At 43.9% G+C, this 22,024-nt stretch overlaps 1 protein-coding gene across 1 annotated transcript in view; it reads left to right on the forward strand.

The window, feature by feature from the left end:
- Positions 1-58: 58 nt before the first annotated feature.
- LOC128890560 (uncharacterized) overlaps positions 59-22,024 on the forward strand; it is an 81,090-nt gene continuing 59,124 nt past the window's right edge. The window contains exon 1 of the mRNA XM_054149162.1: positions 59-598. Coding sequence (XP_054005137.1) covers positions 564-598 — 35 coding nt within the window. The 5' untranslated portion in view covers positions 59-563. The remainder of the gene's footprint in view (positions 599-22,024) is intronic.

Below are 22,024 nucleotides of genomic sequence, written 5' to 3' on the forward strand. Positions count from 1 at the left end.
GGAAGACGAGCAGCCACGCGCGGATATCCTGGCAGAGTGTTACGGAGAACGGAGAACAGTGGCACAGAACGCACGTTGCTCCATTTTCGTGCAACACGCACAGAAAAGCCCCGTTCTCTCATCCTCCTGTCCGCCGTCTCTCGCTCGCATCGCCGACCGTCCTAGTACAACGTCGAGTCGGGTTGGTTTTCACGGTCTGTGCTCGAAAGGGTTGGATATCGGTATCCCGCGGTCGAACGAACCCAGTTGACTCTGCCGAAGTCGACCGAGGATCCAGGTGTACCGTCTCGGTGATAGAGGATCCAGGTGTCTGGCGCGTATCCAGTGGAAACGGACCGTTCGCGACGCGTCTATAGGAACCGGTGGTGAAACGGGACACGCGACGCGCCGTAATTTTTCGTGCACCGAGGGAACCACGAATTACGTAGTAACCGGGCGCTTTCGTTTTCGACGAAGAGAACAGTGCACTGTGATTCGTGAGAGACCCGCCACCAGTGAGTTTCCAGGGACTGGTTCCTCGAGGGCGAAACGAAGGTCGCGCAGGGTCCGGGGAACCGAGCGTCATGGCCGCGACGAGGATGGACTGGAAGATTAGATTGTAAGTGATTACTTTTTATTACCGCTGCTCTCTGCGTTGCCCAAGGCTGGCTTCTGGCCCGTTGGATGATGCGAGTCATCTCCTGTTACTTGTTTTCAGAAGGACATTGTCAATGTACGAATTCGGCATCGCGATTTCTTTAATGAAATGTTACGGGAGCATCTTTTGAGTACAATTGAATCGTGGACCAAGGAAGGTAGTTTGTAGATAGAGTAATGCGTTCGATATGTCCGAAAAGATGCTGAAACGCCTCATTAGGTGCCAATTCGAATAGTACAGGGAGCTTTATACTTTTTAGAGGGTACTAATAATTTTGGAATTGCATGTTTTTGTATACTGTCGGTTCCATAACTATTCGTACCCTGTGTCTCTATTGAACACACTTGCCTAAATGAAATAGTAAGCTTAATATTTCCAAATAAATGTTCCATTATGAATATGTACATGAATAAACTTTACGCATGTATATATTTATAATGACAAATTGATATGGAAACGTCAAACCTATCATTTGATTTGGACAAATTTCTTCAATAAACATAGAGGGTACGAATACTTATAGGATTGACTGTGTTTGGTCGATTCTCTTTAGCGAACGTTTTAACCACGTGATCGTAATTGCAATAAATACTAGTCTTATTATAGATCGATAGATCGAGATTCCAATGGACAAAACGTTACTTACAAAACTAGCAAAGTGAATTTCCAAAAAATACATTTAAAAAATTAGTAGAGAAATCCCAGAACAAAAAGGTTCAAGATCTCAAATCAAAGCCTGTAAGGTAAAACGACTAACGATCGATCGCACGGATCGATCGCTAGCATCGCACTAAGAGGCTGATTGCGCGTTCTTTTATGAGAAATCAAGGATATCGTTCGTCCCGCGCTTTCGTCGAAGCCTCCACCCCGTCGATCTTCTCAGACGATACGGAAAGTTTCTATCACGAATTTATGATCAAAAATATGTAATCGATTAGAGGAAGAATCATCGAGCGTGAAACCCCCGCGTATCTCGTTAATCTGTTATCCGCGTCGCCCGCCACTCGATCTTCCAAGAAACAGTATAACATCGCTCTCCGCGGAGTAAATAATAATCGTTGCTTTTCTTTTGGATGGAGCGCGGCTGAGATACGATCTTCCCGTTACGAGACTGAAGCAGAGTTACTGTTTCCTCGCGTACTCGCGACGCCTAAACCGGGAAAGCTTGTCGTCGCGGTGGCGGACGCGTCGTCTCCTTAGTTTTAGCCCCTTAGGAAATGGTCTCGTGTAAAGGAGCTTGTGTAGATTAAAATATTGCATCGAGTGAACAGATGTTGCGAAGCGATTAAAAATGTTCGCAAAGAAGTGAAAATAATACTGCGTATGGTAACATGAAAAATGGAGCAAAATTCGGTAGCTATTCGGATACGACTAATTAGCTCTTCCACCTGAAAGGGACAGTAATTATATGCGACACGGGTCTCTTAAAATTCCCTCTCGACTCGCTGAAATTGCACTTTCTTCTAAATGCACTCTCTCGCGCATAATTTACACGCTTACACGCACTTGTTCTCTTGAAATTAAACGTGCCAAAATTGCAGCGGCCATTGCACCGAAGACTAACGAACCTTCTGACCTAGACCTATTTTAATGGAACGGAAAAAAGTGTTACGATACTTTCAAACGCGAAAAGAAGAATTAACCAGTCTTATAACAGAAGAGATAATGATTCTGAGAGGCCGATATTGTCGATTAAGCCGTGAGCTTCCAATCTATTTAAATGGAACTACCCCTAATATGATATTTTTCAAAACAGAGACAAGTAGAATCTCGATATCATTTGCACTAAAACCTAGACAAATGAAATTGACGAAATGTACACGTTAAAAAGACGAATACTCGTAAAAATTTCTCAATTTTTTCCTCAACTTTGACTCCGATTCTAATGATTCCACACGCATATTTTATTCCTAGTAATTTCCTATCCACTTTTCCGTACATATTGCTCGCTCGTCGATCTCCATCCCGCGATCAAATATTTGAAGAAGCAGAGCGTCGAAATAACACACGTAATTCTCCGTCGGTGAGCAAAAACCGATCGCGATTGGATAATAATTAGGTAATTATTGCCGCTCGGCGTGCACGAAAGGTGGCGTAATAAGCGGATCGCGGAAACGATCGTTATCCGAGGCAACGAAAAACGATCGATCGGCGATCGCAAGGTTGGCCTTGATCTCTTGATCGATCGTCGTCGATCGGAGCGTCGACCAATCAAACGGGACATTAACCACAGCGCTCACGGTGGATCGCGCGTTGGTTTGCATGCACCGCGATAGGGAAGAGATCGCGGCAGATCTAGTCGATCCGCCGCGCGCATGTGTGCGTGCGTGTGTCCGCGTAAATTATATCTCGGAGAGCAAGCGTACACCGAAAAGCACTGGTAATTAAAACGAACGTGTACACGAAAGTGTAGTACGCGATAATGAAATCATTAACATTTTACCGTCACGCTTCTTTCTGCGTTGTTGCACGCAGCAACCCGAATGAAACGAAACACCGCGGCTTACGTTTTCATCGCGTACACATCTGCGAGTCATTAACTCGTCACTTTATCCGTTCGTTTGCTTGTAACTTAATGGCTTGATCTATTTCTTTCTGCTGTTGATTTAATAGAAGGATTACGAGATACACGATAAGTGGTAGAATTATGCGATGGAGACGATAGACGAGGAGTAGGCCTTAAGTCTTTGGTTCGTATTTATGAGTACTTGCTTGAGCAGGGATTAGTTAAGGACAAGAGGAGAGAAGAATTAACAGGTTTTGATATAAAAGATGAAGGGTGACTTGCGTGGAATTGGACGTGTTAAAAGCTGGAATAGTTGACGCATTGAAATTTGAATGCAGTTTTAAATTTTAATAAAGATTTCATAGAGATAAAGGAATCGGAAGAATGCTATCAAGATGCGCCTTTTTATTAGTGCTTGGAAGACTTGTTATAGCTTCATTAAAGCGCTATTGACTTCAATTTCGCCTTCTTAGGTAAACTACGATATTTACATACAATCATGATACAGATTACTGCGTAATTTACCGAACAAAATCGAAATCATGGTCGGAAGCGTTTTAATAAGACTGTAATAGGTCTTCCAGAATCTACTATAATGGCGAAGTTTCATTTTTATTGAGCAACCAATTACTCTAATTTTAAAATCCTACTTTCGATTAAGAAATAAAGTAAGAGGTACGTTCTTCAATTAAGAGCGTAATGGAAGAATACTTTCAATTAAAACTCGATCTCTTGTTGGACAAATTTTCTCGTACTATTCTCCAACAGGAAAATCTTTACTAAAAACATTACATTAGGGGGGCCAGAAAGTAATGTCGTTTCTTTTAGATTAAATTCAAACAAATAAATTTATAATATGTTTTTATTTTTAATCAATTATGTAATTGTCCTTGTTATCAACAATCCTTTGCCAACTAGTGTTCAAATTTTCAATATCTGATCGATAAAAATCAATTACACAGTACAATCAAGTACGCAGTGAGTTGATGAATAATAAACAAGTATTGCCATTCGCAGAAACAACATTACTTTCTAGTGCCTCTAATAGAAACTTTACCCTTAAATGCCCTAAGTTTCAAATTTAATACCGGACATTTAAATCGAATTGTACACTTGCAATTGGTTTGTTTTTAATATTTGACAATATGTATGTTACCATTGCATAATGTTCTTTTCAACAAAAGTTAAAAAAATGAAAATCAGGCTTCTAAGGGTTAATCATCATGTTTGATAATTGATGATGATGAATCTTTCAATTAAATCAACAGCAAAAAAAAAATAGATCAAGCCATTTAGTTACGAGCAAGGGTTTATCAAACATGAATTTTGCTTCAGACAGCCTCTCATCTTATTCATAAATTCAACCAGAGGAAATCAAAGATGGTGTAGTTGAAAAAGTAACCAACGAAAGAATCGAAAATAGAGTATCCAGGTGAAAGTAGCCCAGGTGCGATTGTACGCGAGCAATCCGACCACGTAAACTGGCCGATAGGGCGTCTCGGCGTTACGGATCCCATGGGAAGCTGCACAAGCGTTGCATGCGTGCGCGATATCTGAAATCGTGACGCACTCGAGCAGCCGTTCCCGTGTACGCAGCCCCGATACGTGAGCTATACGACAGCGTATAACGTAACATGCACACAGAAGCGGGAACACGAACCGACGAACACACACCGGGTCCGTGGTGTGTGGTTAATTTACAGCTAGTTCTACAGCTCGTATCCTCCTCGTATCTCGAGCGTCGTATCTTGCCTATGACGTTCCTGTCAACTGCTACGGGATCGTAATCCCGGAAGTGGGTACGGATCGGCCCCAGCCGTTCAGAAATTGCAATCGGGGCCCAGTTACGCACCCCTAACTCCTCTGCTTTCGTGCTTAATCGGCTGATTCAACGTTTCATCTTTTAAACAAGCACTTTTATTCGAATTTTGTTCATCTTCATCGTAAATCAGGTGAAAGATCACTGTACGAAAGAAGATCAATGCATCGACAACACGTGTCATTTACGCGTGACGAAACATCCGTCGTGAACGTGTAATCTCATCCGCTTTACGAGCTGGAAGCGAGAATGTTGGAGCAAATTTGATGCAAAGCCGCGACTTTTTTATTATCGACTCGTTAAACTTGGAAACCTGTTCTCGAAATGGTCCCTGTAATGTAGTAGTATCTTTTACGAGCCATCGTGTGATAAGTATCAATAGATTTCGTCACACCTGGAGACTTCAGAGCTTTTCCGTTCATTTCTGCAACCTGTTATGAAACGGGATCGATTTCGCTAGTAAATGGAGGACTTGTGCCGAGTGCACTTCACGTTCGAATGGTGGCGGTTCGGAGGATTTTCCTAGTAGCTTTCGTGTTGATAGTTGTTACATACTTTGCGATCGCGTGACGAATAGGGAACGGAGATGGGAGACGCGATATGGTTTACATCTGGGATATTGAATGTGGGTACGTGTTCCTTTTTTCCATGGGAATGTCTTGTGGGAAATTGAGCCTCCTCGTGACTTTGTACTCTTTTATAATGTATGGAAATTGGCTCGAAGTAGGGGAACATGTGTAGGAAAACATAGAATCTAACTATGCATAAAAATGACCATTTGTTTATCCAAGGACACATTCACGCGTCGAAGCAGCTTTACGAGTCCTAGATCGCGCAAAAATCGTCGACCTTCCGGTGGGATGATCTCGACATCTTTTTCCTGTGTTGTTCTCTCCATTCCCTCCTTTCGATTGTGGTGTTCCAGACGATTACATCGTCGCTGGACGCGGTGTCTCGTCATTCCCGTAAAAAACCACCGCAGAGACGACAAAAGATCGGGATTTCGATTCGTCTCTCCACCTTCATTGGCTCTCACCGCAATTCCACTTGGCTGATCTTCCATTTGCAAAATTGATTCGAATCCAACCGACGCTATTGCCAAGTATATTCTTATTAACGACCTCTCTCGTATTGACTTCTCCAAGGAGAGCCTATTCATTGCTGCGAGGCTCTTAATCGTCAATTGAACTCGACAATCTCGCGTTTAAATAATCGGTGGCAGGGAATAAATCATACCAAAACAAACCTGATAGAATCAATTCATCGATTACTAATGATTATAACCAGTTCCTTGGTTCGTATGGAAAAGATTGGAAAGTTATGGATGCTTGCTGATGGACTCATAATTACTCATTCGATTCTTTTAATAAATATTCTCAGATTCTGCTCGTCTCGATCGGCATCATTAATTATTTCATTTCACTCGTCGTTGATACACCGAGCCATTTAGACGTTGCTACTTTGACTTTGGATACCACGATCAATTTAATGCGCAAACACTCTCAATGGGGGAGGAACGAGTCAAAATTGACACGCGCTGAAACCAAAGCATTCGATCGCATAAAATTATCGAAGAATCCGACGCAGGAATGCCGTGATTGCGGAACAAGCAAACTCGCTGCCATTGTTTTCTAGAAAATATTTGCCTGTTTTCTCGAGCCGAGGCGGAAAGGGTGGTAGGCTGTGTTTGCACGGATTCTCCCGATGGAAATGGCGCGTCGGTGATCGGTCAGGATTTGCACATTTTCCTGGCAGAACCTCACCCTTCCCCTGGAGGGGTCGAAATCGACCTATAAATACACGTTTCAGGCTGCCACTTAAAATTCCTCGGCGCTGTTTCTCGTACATAGCGCGACGGCTCGAGAGAGAGAAACAGGAAGCGCCGAGGAAACTGTTCTCCAGGAACAATAGCGGCGCAGTCGACGTAAAAGCTCCCAATGAGGGAATTCAATTCTGAATGAAGAGCGCGCCGAGATTAATGATAATCCCCGTAATTAAACCCCGACTCCGATAATTTACTCCGAGAGAACGGCTGGCTTCGAAAACGCTCATAATTCCGCGCGCGCTACTTTGTTCCTCTTTGTTCGCTGCGAGCAGAGTCCGCGAGAGGACGCCTAATCTTCGCCTCGACCAGTTTAATCGACCTCCTCGCTGGCAGGGGCCTCAATCGCCCGGAAATCTTCGCTGTTGTAATCGTAAATTAATCTTGCGTTGAGACGGAACGGTAACGATTTTATTGTTTTACTTCGGATCGGTAAGTGTTGAGCTTGAGACGTGGCAATGGCATCATCTTCAAGGATAAATCTGTTGAGACTTAAAGCCACGTTTTCTCTGTCTCTCCATTTGAAGTTTGCGAGCTTGCAACTGATAGTAAACTAATTGTGAGTAGCTGGGTGATTAATTTGCTTGGAAGTGCAAGTCAACGTTGATGCATGCATTTGCAAAGCGAAGCATGCGGATTAACCTTTGATAGAATCAAGTAAAAAAGGTGATGTACGTATCTACATATCACTATCGTTACGGAGAACTAATAAGTCGGCACACCACTGCAAATAATAAAACTTGAATAAAAAACAAATATCTTCTGACGGACGAGGACGTTGTAAAGCGTAGCGCACATGTGGACTATCTTTTACTATGTCCACTTCTACAAGAAATCCAAATGAACCCATATCAGTTCTCATTGCTCAGCATGTCGCGAAACTGTTCAAAATATCTCAGAAGCTGTCAGAAGAGAAGCATCGCCCCGCTTCGAGTGACGAAGCGTTCAGAAATTCGAGCTTGCGGTCCCCGGAGTGGATCCGGTGCCACAGGTCCAGCAAGACCCACGTTCTGCCTGGACATGAGGAACGATCCGACGCTGGCCTTCCGGTAATATCGAATATCAGGATAATACGAGGCGTTTCACCAGTCGAACAAATGTACGACGGCCCACGCTGAAAACGCGGCCAGCCACTCCTTCGTCGCTGAGCGTTACGGGGCGTATCAGCGTCGAGGATTATAATAAATCGAGCGCAATGGATCTCGGCGCACAGGTGGACGTAAATTGATATGCATAACGGAGGAATGATTGCTGAACGTGATCGTGCAACCGCGCGTTACGAGCTCGACCCCGCGACCCCCGCGGGACCGCGAACCGTAGAAAACTGGCGTCGGGGATCGTGATTCCTTGCTGGCACACCCGACGACTAATTTATCGGGGTTACCTCTGCCAGGCGTCCTGATCCATTACGTTTCCTTTTCATTTACGCGAGTACAGATACTGGCGGGAACGTCGAAGGACGTTGCGCGACGAATCGATCACTTTCCGCGATTGACTCTTCGAGGATCTTGTGGACGTTGAAAGGTGGAGTTCAGGTAGAGGTAGAGGGAGGGTTGAAGTTGTAATTTTGATGGTTTTTAAGTTCCGTAGGGTGCCCAGGACTTTGAGTTTTGCGACTTTTGCAAAGAAATAATATTCTATTACTTTTTCTGTTCGTTATGTGAGCCGTTCCAAGCACTTGGTATAGTTATAAATTTTTATATTTGTAATATCTTTCCTGAAAAGGAAAGAACTTCTTTCACTATTTATTTGAGTTTATATTATAAACAGAATTTTTTAAAAAATTGTACATTATTTCATCACATTTCTCTTGTTTTATGGGGTTAATCGATTTGCGCAATGAACGAATCATATGTAATATTGATCATTTTCTGCGATTGATTCCTCAGGAATTTTTGTGAAATTGAGAGGTGATGTAGTTCAGGTATATTTAGGAGGGGTTTAATTGATCACTTTGCTGGATCTGAAGTTTTGTAAGATGTACAGACCATTTTTACGGAGAAATTTGCTTTTATTTTTAGGAAAGCCTGTTCAAGTTCTCATTATTACTCTCCACTTTTATGGGAAGAGCTCAGAGTCCCCATTCTAAAAAGTCCACTATTCATCCAGTTGCACTACCAACAAAAAAAAAAAAACTGGAGTCCTCGTTACAGGATGCAACATTTCCCTATATCACTCGCTTGTATCTTCGAGTAGAAACGATCTAACAGGCCTCGGGCAGATCCAGTGATACAGGAAAATGTCGAATGGCATAGCAACGTGTATCTTTACACGATCTAATTATTTTCTCCGGCGCAACGATGTCCGATGAACGTGGAAGAGCGCATACCATTGACAAACGGCGAATCAACTCGAACGAGGTATCACATCGTCGCTGTGTATTTGCAAAAGCAAACGAACGATTCGACCACCGTTAGACGGTTGTGTCGTCAATCTCCCCTGTCGTCCAGCTGCTTTACCTAGCCGTCCATTGGAACGGGGAATAATTATTCCATCCAGCCGGACGAGTCAGGCGAATCGTCGCGATGAATCGTCCCGTCGAAATCGGCTAGCTGCCTATTCGCTCGGTTAGCGTCGATTTCCTTGTTTCGTCTCGATCGAACGACCAGTTCTGACCTCTTCGAGGAAACTGACGCCTCTGGAAATGCGTTAAACAACGATCTCGATCCAGTCACGAGGTAAATTTTCATTCTTCAAGTTGAACAATCCATCCTGTAACTTTCAATTCCTTGAAGAGGAAGGTAGTTACCAGAGATTTCAAGGTGAGTTAGAAGTATCGTCCAAGAGTCAACACCAGGAGTCCTCTCTAACAATTATCACAAATCGCAAGTAGGTTTACTCGCAGAAAAGGAAGAAAAGAGAGTAATATTTCCCTTGCTAATAGAGTGTACGTACAAAGCGAAAATATGCGAGTAAATGTCGTTTTATTACTGATCAACGTAAACACTCGACATCTATTAAAGACCATGAAAATACCTCGGTGAAATTTATTACTCGAATCGATGATAAAATCCGAACGTGTTGCCCGGATTCACTCAAATACGACCAATTTACTCGTAGAGTTATTTCAATTACCATTACCTGGAAATAACCATTCGAACCGCGAGTAAATCATCACGATTATATTTCTCGACGATATAGCACAGAAACATCGTCATAAAATTGATAGATGCTGTACTCGTGGGTTAATGCTTGGATGTTTGTTTGTTTCGAATAAAATCGTGTATCCTCCAAGAGGCAGAACCATTTTTTGCGGCTATGACCACATGCAGAAATTGCGGTACGGTATTGTAACTGTTGCGGGATGATCAAGTGGATCATTAATCGGTGGAACGAGCGACCAGCAGTTATTCGGTAAACGACCTCGATGAGGAGGAAGTCATCGATGGGAAGCAAGAGTCCTGGTGAACAGCCTTCGTTATTGTCACGCACGAGCGTCGGCTTGTCTTTCGATTGCACACGTGGATACACGCGTACGCATCTGGCGGAGAGCCAGGAATCTCTCTGATACGCACACAGCGTGTACTCGAGCCTTCCACGTTAGCGATGAGATTAAGTCCAATATGTACTCACGATCAGAGTCAATTCCAACATCAGTGTTTCACTCTGAGCCTTCCTACTAGCGCACATGGTAACTAGCAACTCAATTGATTCTTATTTTAACTATTCTGGGTCTGAATTTCCAGATTATAGCCTCTTGAAATTTCTGGTAACTCACACATCCATGTTTGGACCTCTCACACAATTATTTGAACTCTTCTAGGTCTGAATTTCAAAAAGATAGCCTCTTGAAATCTCTGGTATCTTACACATCCATGTTTGGGTCTCTCACCTCATTGATCAAAACTTGACTCTACTTGAACCAGTTACTGGGGATCCTACCCTACTTGATCCCATCGCTAGTAGACGCATAGCCTCGATCCTCAAACGTTTCCTTCGAGACATAGTATTCGATTGCTCGTTTCTTGTAGAGCAAGGTATAAGTAGTCGGCACTAGAACAGATTTAGATAATGTTTTGTCCGTGCGATGTCATTTTGCAACGTGAGCGAATCTGTTACGCCTCCGTCGACAGCTCAAGATGGATAGGATGTGGAGTAAACGGGTTCCAATTGTTTTCTGTCGCTATACTCGCAACAACTTGTTTGTACCCCTGAAGCTGCGAATAAAACTATTCGAACTCTGATCGATATTGCAACGATTGCTAGAAAGTTGCTTCTGTAATCGACTCTGACTCACCCTGTACTTTGAAAGAACAGAAACCATTTAAACAGAAAGTGTTTCTATGACTCCTTTCCTCTTTCTTCTTGTCATTGACGAGCAAAAATGGTTTCCGACGTATCATTAACTTTAACAATGAACCATCAGCGATATATAGGTATTACTCGAACGCACGCTTGTATAGATCACTTCTTCGTGCCCTGCTTCCTGTAATAATCGTGCTCCCGGAAATTCCAGCGAAATGGATAGCATTCGACGAGCGTTAAGCGTAGAAAACGTGATTAATTTGATTTATCGGGTTCCTGTATGGAATCGATCGCATTCCACGGATGGTCTCCAGTTCCAGCGGGCACTGTCTGCTTACCGAAATGTCTCGAGACTTGGGAAAGCTTCGGAAGTTTCTCGACGCGCATTCCAGCGAGATGGAGAACATTTAGCGAGCGTCGAACGTGGAAACCGTGGCTAATTTGCTTTATCAAGTGCCGGCATTGAATCGATCGCATTCCTGAGAGGTATTCTGGGTTCGTCTAGTGTATAAAGAAGGGATTCTTCTTATTTCGTTGGAAATAAAGATGAAGTTCATTCACTGGATGGATGGAATCATTGAAGAAACTGAATATTTGGAAAATGAGAATTGAGAACTGTTGTTCCTTTCTTAGACATCCAAATGGATAGTTTTCGAGTAATTTGGAAGTCGATATACGCTCAGTCCCATAAGTATTCGTACTTTCTATATCTATTGACGAAATTTGTCTAATTTAAACGATATGCTTCATGTTTCCAAATCAATTATCCATTATAAATATGTACATGAATATACTTCACACATGTATATATTTACAATTACAAATTTATTTGGAAACATGAAGTATTCATTTAAATTAGACCAATTTTTTCAATAAATACAGAGGATACAAATACTTATTGACTGTATGACCTCTACGTAATCTGTGATTAATTTATCATTCCATCATCTGATTAATCAGGATCACCTGAACAGTTTGCTTAGAAAGATGGTTGGACACCTTTCGTTGTCTGTTTTCGAAGGACGAGAGTGAAGAATACCGTAAGAGTGTTCGTCCCTGAGTTTCGACTAGGAGACACGAAATTTCACGTGGCTCCATTATGGTGTTCAACTAGCCGAGGCTCCGGGTGTGCCGTTAAATCGTAAAAGGGCGACAAAACTCGCGATGGCCTCTGCGATCACGATTAGATAAGAGCCATTGACTCGTTGCGCTAGGCAAACGGTGGGTTACGTTCTAGGATCACGTAAAGCTAATGAACGACGTGAAAGTGAGGTCGCATCTCGAATTAGCGAGCGACGCGTCCTTTCATTTCGATTACGATTCAATGAAATTTCTCTGAATACCGAACCGAGATTAAAATTTGACGTCAGTAAAAGTAGAATAGCAACGGTACGCGTCGGACAAGAAGATGGCTTCGCGGTAGAGTTGCACGACCTATTACGACAACGCTGCCCGGATTATGTCACGCGAATGTAATGGACGACTTCGACGTAAACGAACGAAACTTCATAATTACCACGTTGCCGCTTCCGACGACGCACCTTACCACGTGTACATCCCACAGGATGATAACGACCAGTGTTCCCGCTAATCTGATAAGGGTTTAATTACGCGAACAAGTTTTCATATCGTCGTTTTTTCCCCCGAATCGTCGTTGACATCCCTCACCGTTTTCCTTTCGACTTTTCTGCCGTCGAGCTCTCGACTTCACCGCACGACAGAACCGCACTTCGTACATCTATCAATGATATATATTTTCCTTCACTTGTAAAGAAATACACGGGAATGATTTTGTTTCGTTGGATGGGTTGAGAGTACCACCAACTTAAAAATATTGTTATTAGTCTAAGTGAGATTAAATTACAGAGGTGTAGAATTCGTACACATCTAGGCACTCGTGGAATTCCCAAAGAATGTATCGAATGTTTTAAACATAGGAAGATCGCGAATTTATTTGTTTCATATGAGATTTGAAATTATTAATTTGGATCTTTCGCGGCAGCACTCGCTATCGCGCTCCATTAGGGGATCTCGAGTGAGCGACGTTACTGGGAATAATTGCGACAATTTTTAACACGCGACATCTGCTCCCTGACGTTTCTTTATTTCACTAGCAGCAATTTTCTTCCCATCATATACTCTGAATTGCATACGTACGCACGCTCGTCTGCTTTTTCTCGACACTTAGGCTGACATTCGCCGCGAACCGTAATGAAACTCATCGTTTATTTCCTTTCTCGGTACGTAATCGCGTCGCCTCGAGGAAGGCGAGCGACGTGAGAGAATTCTGGTCCTCCGGATGCAACGATTCCTCTGGTTCGAGATCGAAATCGCCACCTACTCCGCTTACGAGTCAAGTGGCAATCTCGGCTTCATTTTTTGAACGCGGACACTGCTGCTTTGCCATTCGCTGTAACATAAAATAGAATTAAAATAAAAAATATGATGTAACGACATTAAAACCACGAAATAAAAGGCTAAACGGAACAATCGAAAGGAAAAGAACGGTGGATACTTTACAAGGACGTGCTACATTCGAAAAAATAGAAAGCCTCGAGCCTAGAGTGTCGCAATGGTAGATGTAATTGAATGCAAAAAAGTTTCCATCACGCTTAGAGCCCTCACGTGATCTCGCGTCATTCGTTTAGGCGAGGGAACATCGAAAAACGGGAATGCATCAACGTCGACTAGGAATCGAGGCGGGATGTTCGCAATCAGGTGTGCCGGTAGAGCAAACTTCGCGGCAATTACGGTGTTTCGTAATCACTGTAATTCCGAAGACATTTTATAATTATCGCGCTACAGTGACGGTCCCTTTATGTATCCTGTCGTGAACGCTTCCGGTCATTTACACGCGTCCAGGCCAGAAATATTGGATATCGACCGATAGAAAAGCGTCGAGCAACGGGATACTCATCGTTATTAGTGTATCGTTGCGCTGTAAACTGACGTAATTGGGTGAGATCGCGGGCGTGTTTCTCCAGGAAACATATGTATTACTTTTTCTGAGAAGTTTATTAGGTAGTTGACATTTTAGGAATCCTAGTGTCGTGGTATACATTCGCGAGACCCATTTTACTTGCCGTATCAAGCACTCGAGCGGTCAAGAGTGGTTGTAAACGTCCTGGAGAATTGATTGTCAGTCGATGGCTCGTGAATCAATTTTATGGACTCCTTAGGCAAGCATTCGTTCATTCGATGAACCCACGTTTGATCACCACCTCAAATTTTTGGTCAAGGCCCTCTTTGAATCGTGATACTTGCAAAACTATTGCAAAACTTGCAAAACTTTGCAAAGACTATTCGATTCTTCAATCTTCAAAGTCCTATCTAAGATACTCTGATCCTGAGACACATTACCTCCGCACTACCGTCACTCGTACTCAAAGCAGAGCGGCATTTTTCAAATCGGAAAGCAACAGGGTAAGCATAGGAATGTCGGAGCGACCTCAACACCAGTCCAATTAGAACAAACAATGATCCAGCGGCTAAGGGTACAAAGAGACCAAAAGGCATCGAGGAAGGAGAGCTGGACACGCCCGTGGCCGCTCCATTGAAAGGATTCGACGCTTGTCCTTCCGCCAGGCCGTGAAAGTACTCGAGGCAGGGTGCATGTAGCTTGGAAGGACAACGGCATCGAGTGTCGTCGCGAGCATGACTCTGCACGCTCGCAATTACGATCTGGTCTCGAGCCGACCAGTCTTTCCTCCTCCCTCCTTTCAAACACTTTGGATCGGTGAACCCGTGCGTGACTATTAGGAATGGGTTTCGACGTGGATGCAGCCCGATAGCTGGTACATCCCGTGGGCCGGGAGGCTAACCTTCGGAGTAGTCCTGACCTTCAGCGATGATGGCACCAACGGGCTGATCAGGATCGAATCGAAACGGGGTTATCTGCATCGGCTAAGGCTAACGGTTGTCTCGCTTTGATTGGACCTTTTTTTCCAGCGACCGCGACGCCGCGATTCCACGCGGAATGCGTTGCGTAGGTAGCACTTGTTGCGTGGGTAACATTGTAACTGTATCCGCTTGCTCGGAATGTCACGTGACACGCGACAGGCTCGATCATCCGTGTATTCATATCCCCTGGCAGGGATACCAGTCTCCGAGGAGGATCTGTTAGCTGGGGAACACTTGAGGTTGACGATAAGTGGGAACGTTGAAAGACAGTGTCAAAACTAATAATTTTTAAATTAGTAGGAAGAATTATTATCGGGATTGCTTGTATTTGACAGATTGATAGAAAAGTTTTAGTTGCTTATTCATTTTTTAATATTTTTAAAGTTGGAGTGACTGAGGCTTATATGATAATAATTGCTCATGGATTATGTTCTTTAGTTCATTGTTACTGTGATGTTTTTAGACTTGATTTTAATTGATGGTTCCTCGATTACTGATCACCTTCGTCATGATTAAATTTGAGGAAGTTTGACTATAGAGATGTGAGGAGCCATCAGCATCCACCATGTTTTCAACTCCAAAATGACGTAAATATTGCAACAGAACGAAGCAGAGGTAGAGTCTTCCGACACAGAGTCAGAGCTAGGAACACGGAAGCCAGGAGAAGAAGCTGAGCCACCAAGGGCTGCTTCCTGGACCGATTCCAGGTACCCTGGGGTACCTGGAACCCGGTGGTCTGATAATAGGAAATCAGCCCGACCCTCTCCGTCCATATTCCCCTGTTCCTTCCAGGTCCGTGGCGCATGGCGGCGTTCAACCATCGACACATAAAACCAGCACGGCATAAAGTTCCTCCTACACGATTACAACCGATCCAGCTACAACCGCGCTAGCATCGAACTTCCGCTTCCTGCGGTGCTTCGGCTACCGTACCGTGATTTTCCATGTTCACCTCACCGCCCCCTAACCCGAAGATCGTCCAGATGATCCCGCGGCGTGGCTGTCCGTGTCGAAGATCGGTCGGCCAGATTAACCCGAATCGATCCTGAATTCTATGGAAATATGTCCTTTTTATTCAGATCGCTATCGCCGGAGGAGGGTTTCGCTCGATATTCTTCGTCTTCGTGGAAAGTGGTCTCGACGTGGCGCGAGACAACCGGAAACGGTGGGTCGTGAGCTCGCGGAGAATATCGAGTGTCGATTAATCGAGACGTTGATCTTGGAAGAGCTAAACCTTGGTGGGAATTGTTAAGGGAGATGGGGTTAGTCTTTCTGGATTACTATCGAAGTATTATTGTTTGTATTCGAGGAAGACTGACTTCTGTAGGAAATGGAGGATTAGTTACGAGGGGTGCTTGGCATCTTGGGCGAGCAGAATGTGAATTGCGTTGAGTCCATAGTTTAGAAAGCCCAAGAAGAACCAAGAAGAGTATTATTACTTGTATTCGAGGAAGACTGCAGTGGCTTTTGCTGGAAACGGAGGATTAGTTACGAGGGGTGCTTGGTATCACGGGCAGGTAGAACATAGACTGAGTTGAGAACATAGTATAGACAGTCAAGACCAAGAAGAGGTTTGCTTGTTCGAGTCCAATTGTTTTCCACAATAATTTTCTATAACAAAGAAACCTCTAACTCTATATTTTTAATCAAACTCCAACCCCTACAATAACAAAGAAAAATTCCTCGATCGAATGTATTTCAAGCACCCGGTTCTCCAAGACGCCCGGTCCCTTTCATCTCTCACGAGATTCCATCAAAGAAGGAAACGGAGTTTTTGCAAAGGAATCCACGGATCCTCATTCGATTCTTTTTGTTCGCGATTCGCGGCGCTCGATCTTCGACGAACGATAATTAAAATCGTTCCGCGTTCCCTCGTCCGGTTTTTTGCTTTCCGTCGATCAATGGCGCAGATAACGCATGGTAATCGTTACACGGCAACTTCGGCGCCCGCGATTAGAAGCCGGGGACCGGAAACGTCGGTGCAGTAAAACAAGGGAGCGCGCAAAACGCTCGAATCGCTTCCGCTTTTTGCAGGAGCGCCTCTGGAGCGCGTGTTTGCCTTCCGGATTAGAATCTTTGTAGCCGAGATCGCCTTAGATGGGTAACTTCGTGCACCCGAATCAGGCTTGAGTCCCGCGAATTTCCGCGTTGCATAGTCGTCGTTGATGAAGTTGAGTTATTTTTTAATATCTTGCTCGGATATCTCGAAGTGGAAAGCGTGGAAGAGTTAGTGTTAGGGTTTATAGTTCTAAGCTGTTACTGTTCCAAGCTGTTAGATGAGGATGAAGGAGTCCTCGAAATGAAGTTTCATATAAAATGTTCTTCGGAATAATTAAAGTCTAAAATATGAAGTCGCTAATCTTGTTATAATTAAGAAACTCATGTCGACTGGAGGTAGAGTCTTGATTGCGTTTGAACCACATACATTGAAGACCATTTTAGCATTTTACTGCAACCTTGTCCCCTACTTTCTGCTCCAGTAAAATACCAGAGCACCTTCTTTCATTTGATTTCCTCAAGCACGCCTTCTACCAGTGGAGAAGGCTGCGCAATCATGGAGTTGGTTCGCGGGTGGAAAAACGATCGAGGACTAAATGAAAGAGGAGTCGTAAAGTTGGAAGGCGCGATGGGGTGGCGAATAAAACGGTTTATTCGCGGGGGATCGAGGCGGCGCGACAAAGATCACTCGAACCGATGGTGAGAGACGCTAGTCGATCGTTTGGCCTTTAACGATCGCCTTTTCGCCAAGAGGGAAACGTCGGGGCTCTTTCCACGAGGCAGAAGAACAGCCGAGGGGGTCGACCCTCGTAAACGGGACCTGTCTGTCGGCGTCGTAAGCCCTAGGATGAGCGAAAGGGGCCGAAGAAAGCGGCTCCGACGCAAGAGGGATGGTCTAGGCCCAAGAAGCCTTCCGGTCTCGAAGAACTGGCCGTCATAAAAGTCAGAGCCGCGTTTTCGATTTAACGAGCACTCGCGGAGCAACTAAGTATAACGCCCTGGAAAAAAATCGAGGATCGAATGAGCCCTGAGGATCCATCGAACAAGGTTTCAGCTAATCCTGAGGACCTTTCGAGGACATTCAAGACCTCAAGAAACAGTTTAAACATTTTTCCCCATTGGAAATCTCGTAAAATTCGAAATAATTTGATCCAATTTCTTTGATTTGAAAGAGTGATTCTTCTTGGTAAAGCATTTCATTTTCCTATATTAACGAGGTTCGTCGATAAAATAATTTTTATAACCTCTCCGAATTTCTACGGAAGAAATGTTTTGTTTTTCGAAGCATAAGTCATAGTGACGCTGGTAGTTGTGACGTTTGGAAGTAGTAGAAGGATATCAGCTGCGAAAGCAGACGTAATGGAACAGTATAGTCAAACCAATTTCCGTAATTGCGGTTTCGAATCGCGTCGCGATTACGACATGGCCTGGAAGACGATCTTTTGATTGTCAGTGTCCCTTTTGACGATGACGCTCGGTGCCGTGAAACCAAAGTCAGTTATCCGCGGGAGCACCCTCGTAAAGATAATCGCACTCCGAGAATGCGTCTCATTCGCCCAGAATCCCTCTTTCAGTGGAATTCTCCGTTTCAATTACACGCCTAGCGATTTCGCGTCGCTGCTTCCTTCACTTTTCATCTTTATCTAATCTCTCTAATATACATTCCTAGTAACTTAAACAATTTTCTATTCCCCGCTTATACCTCACTTTGCTCGTATTTTTCTTATTCCAAGATACCAACTTTTATCGAAATTAAGAGTGTGTTACAAAGAGCCCTGAATTGGAACAACAGAATAAATTTCGAATTAATTTTTCCATTCCTCCAAACAATGCTCAATTTGAATCCTACTTTGAAATAGAAACACGCGGATTATAATTGATAATTACTCGACAATGTTGCCCCGCGAGCAGCTTGAGAATATCTCGCTTCGTTCGCCGAGCTTCCACACTTGTTCGCACGCGACCGATAGGGATCTGCGAATTTTTCAAAAACTGAAACACAGAGGTTCCCGTTACGGGGATCCACGCACTCGCACGCTACTCCTTAACGAGCTATTGATTCTTTATTCATTCGCCGGCTAGGAGAAATGTTTAATTTATGAAATTAATCGAGACATCTGGGCGGTTCGACATTGCACGGCGCAATGTTCTTCGCGGTATGCGTGTACCGCTTTGACATAAAGCGAAGAATGCCGGAATAGTAAAATATAACGGGAGCATCGAATGGATTCCAATCAATTTTTTATATCTCTGATGAAATAAGAAAGATTCAAGAAATCGCTTGGGTTACTCTGAAACATCTGTACAGACGCCTGTCTATATTGCTACGATTTTTCAAACGGGAACGAATCAAATATAATATGAGAAATGTGTGACAGGGGGAGGGTATTATATTATATTATGCATGTTCATTATCGGATCTTATCGTTTCGAGATCGATTATTAGCCGTTCACCGCGGGACGTTGCGAGGACTGCTAGACGATAGTGAAACGTGGAAGAGAATTTTCCTCTGAGGAGAGTATGTTGAGCGAATGTGTCATCTTCATTACAACTTAATTTGGAGACTGAGTTGCGAGCAACGAAGTGAAAAACTTCCTCATACTCTGAACCAAAGCAATCGTAACAAATCAACGCCATAAGCCATTAGAACAAATACATCCTGAGTTTAAAGAAGAGGACGCTTTCGGTCCTCTCAACAAAATCTATCATCCCCCGAAGCCATTTAATCTTCGATCCACAGCCTCAGCCTCTCGATTACAACGCAAACAACCTAGAAAAAATTTACTCCAACGCAACCTCTGCTTTTATCCAACCCACGTCACTCCCACATTCCCTGGATCGAGAATCGCTGGATATCTGGAATTCCATCGAGCACCGTCGATGGATCGAGCCTCGCTGAGTGAGCTCGCGTAATAGTAGGAAGAGGGATGAACAGACGGCCAATAATCGTTATATATTGTAGTATTACGTACTATTACGCGCCTCACGGTGAGGAAGCAAACAAGTATGGCGAGCGTTTTACGTGGTTCACGCACCGCGGCCCCGCGCGCGCTCGTAAAGAACAATGGTGGAATTTTAATAGAGACATTCTCCTCTCCGAAAACGTTCGGCAGGGTATCGATGCTCGTTAAACCTTAACGATTACCGTGAGATCGGGAATAATTCCAGGAAATTTCTCCGCCTTCGTGCGCCGGTTAGGGCAATGTAACGTTAACCGCAACGAGATGAAATTTATTCGCGCGCGAAATAATGCCCGGACTCGTAATGATACATTGTAATGCTAATCCCCGCGATCGATACGGTGTTTCCTTTAATACGATAATTGCGTTCGACGGGGGAACGACTGTTTTAAGGACTTCCTGGATGGGCATCTGTTTATTACAGACGAGCCGCTCGTAATACGCAAAGTACACATGTCCGTTACCAATCAACGTTATCCTTTCGCGTAATTAGGGGATTTTAAATGGATTCCAGTTGCCTTTCACTTGGTTATTCGGTTGGGAACCACAGATATCGAATTAAAGATCAATGTTTCGTATACGGGAAGAGGTTCAATTAGCTATTAGGGTTAGCTTTGATCCTCAGTCATTTATAATCACGTGGGATAAGTAACAAACCAATGGGGACGTAGATCATGACGATCTAACTGGATCTTCACATGGTAGATACAATACTTGAGTGCAATATTATCTTTTAAACTACAATGCATACCACCACTTTGATTTTAATGGCGTATACAAAAGCGTTGACGCTCTATATTTTATACATAATATTCATAGCTTGACGGTGAATTTCATGAAGAAGAATATTTATATAAGGACTTCCAAAACGAACCCTAGCCAAAGCATTAATCGAACTCTCATGAAACCAGATTTTCTTGGATGCAAGTGGCACTCCCGTCGATACCAGTAGTCGCTGCTTAAATCAACCGTGTTCCCGAGGATTAAACATGGCGTCGATTCGCCGTGACCACCATCATCGCGGAATTCCGCGGGGCGCCGCGCCGCGGGTGGCTCGAATCCTCCTTTTCCACCCCTAACCATAGATCTCCGCGTTTCTGCGCGCCACGCACGATGCGAAACGCGAACACGCGTGGGAACACGCCTCGGCGGCCACTCGAGGCGGAATCGTTTGGAATTCGTGAAAAATCGCGACCTGGCATTAACATATGCATTACCGTTGGCGCATTAAGCGACAAACAAGCGTGTCTCGGCCAGCAAGGTGCGTCGATGGAAATTGCTGGCACGTGTGCTGAAGACACGAAGAGTTGTGGTCGGGCAGCTATCGAAAGCAGTCATCATTTCGTATTTGGAATTCCTCGAGTCGTGTTGCTCCGGGATATTATGCTGTCAGAGATGTTTACTGAAATATAAGTGCCTTTGCCTTCTTTGCGTAACCGAAGTGTAATCTAATATTATTTTGATATCGTGGAGCTATCATCCTGATGTTCCTTATTAACTGCTGTGCGGTCAGCAGGAATTTATTTCATATGAAATTTTGTGTACCGAATAGAGAAAGTAATCTAGAGTCTCGAGTGATCGTTAATATAGTTATAAATTTCACCAGGATCCGCAAAAATCACTTGGACGATGCGGCAGCAATCGTCACCCTCCGAATCATCTCCCTAATCTTCAATCGCTATCGTCATTCGACGCTGTAACGTCTATCTTCGTCTTCCTCAAATAATTAAGATCTTTGGTGCCGAGAGGCATTGGCCGACGACCTGCGATAAATTGCAGTCGATACACCGTCACTCCTATCTCCGCTATCAATTATCAGTCACTCGGTGCAGTACTGACAGTCGATACCATCGATCTTTTAGAGCGCAATTAAGAGCCTTGTTCGCGGCGGGGGATGAAATCGTTGTTGCGCTCGTATAATATCCGTTAACAGGAGATAAGAGAGGCGGCGCGATGCTAATTTACATGACGATAGCACAGAGAACCCAGAGACACGGATAATAGTTCACGATGTCCGACGCGGTCGTGTATGTTTGAATGTTTCTGCGGATTTCAACCTGACGAGCGCTTATCGGTGGATCTTTGTAACATTCGTAACTGGATTGCGGATTTCAAGAATTTATGGCCTGCGCTAAT

This window comes from Hylaeus anthracinus, unplaced genomic scaffold (genome assembly GCF_026225885.1).
Source record: "Hylaeus anthracinus isolate JK02 unplaced genomic scaffold, UHH_iyHylAnth1.0_haploid 12001, whole genome shotgun sequence".
Taxonomy (NCBI): domain Eukaryota; kingdom Metazoa; phylum Arthropoda; class Insecta; order Hymenoptera; family Colletidae; genus Hylaeus; species Hylaeus anthracinus.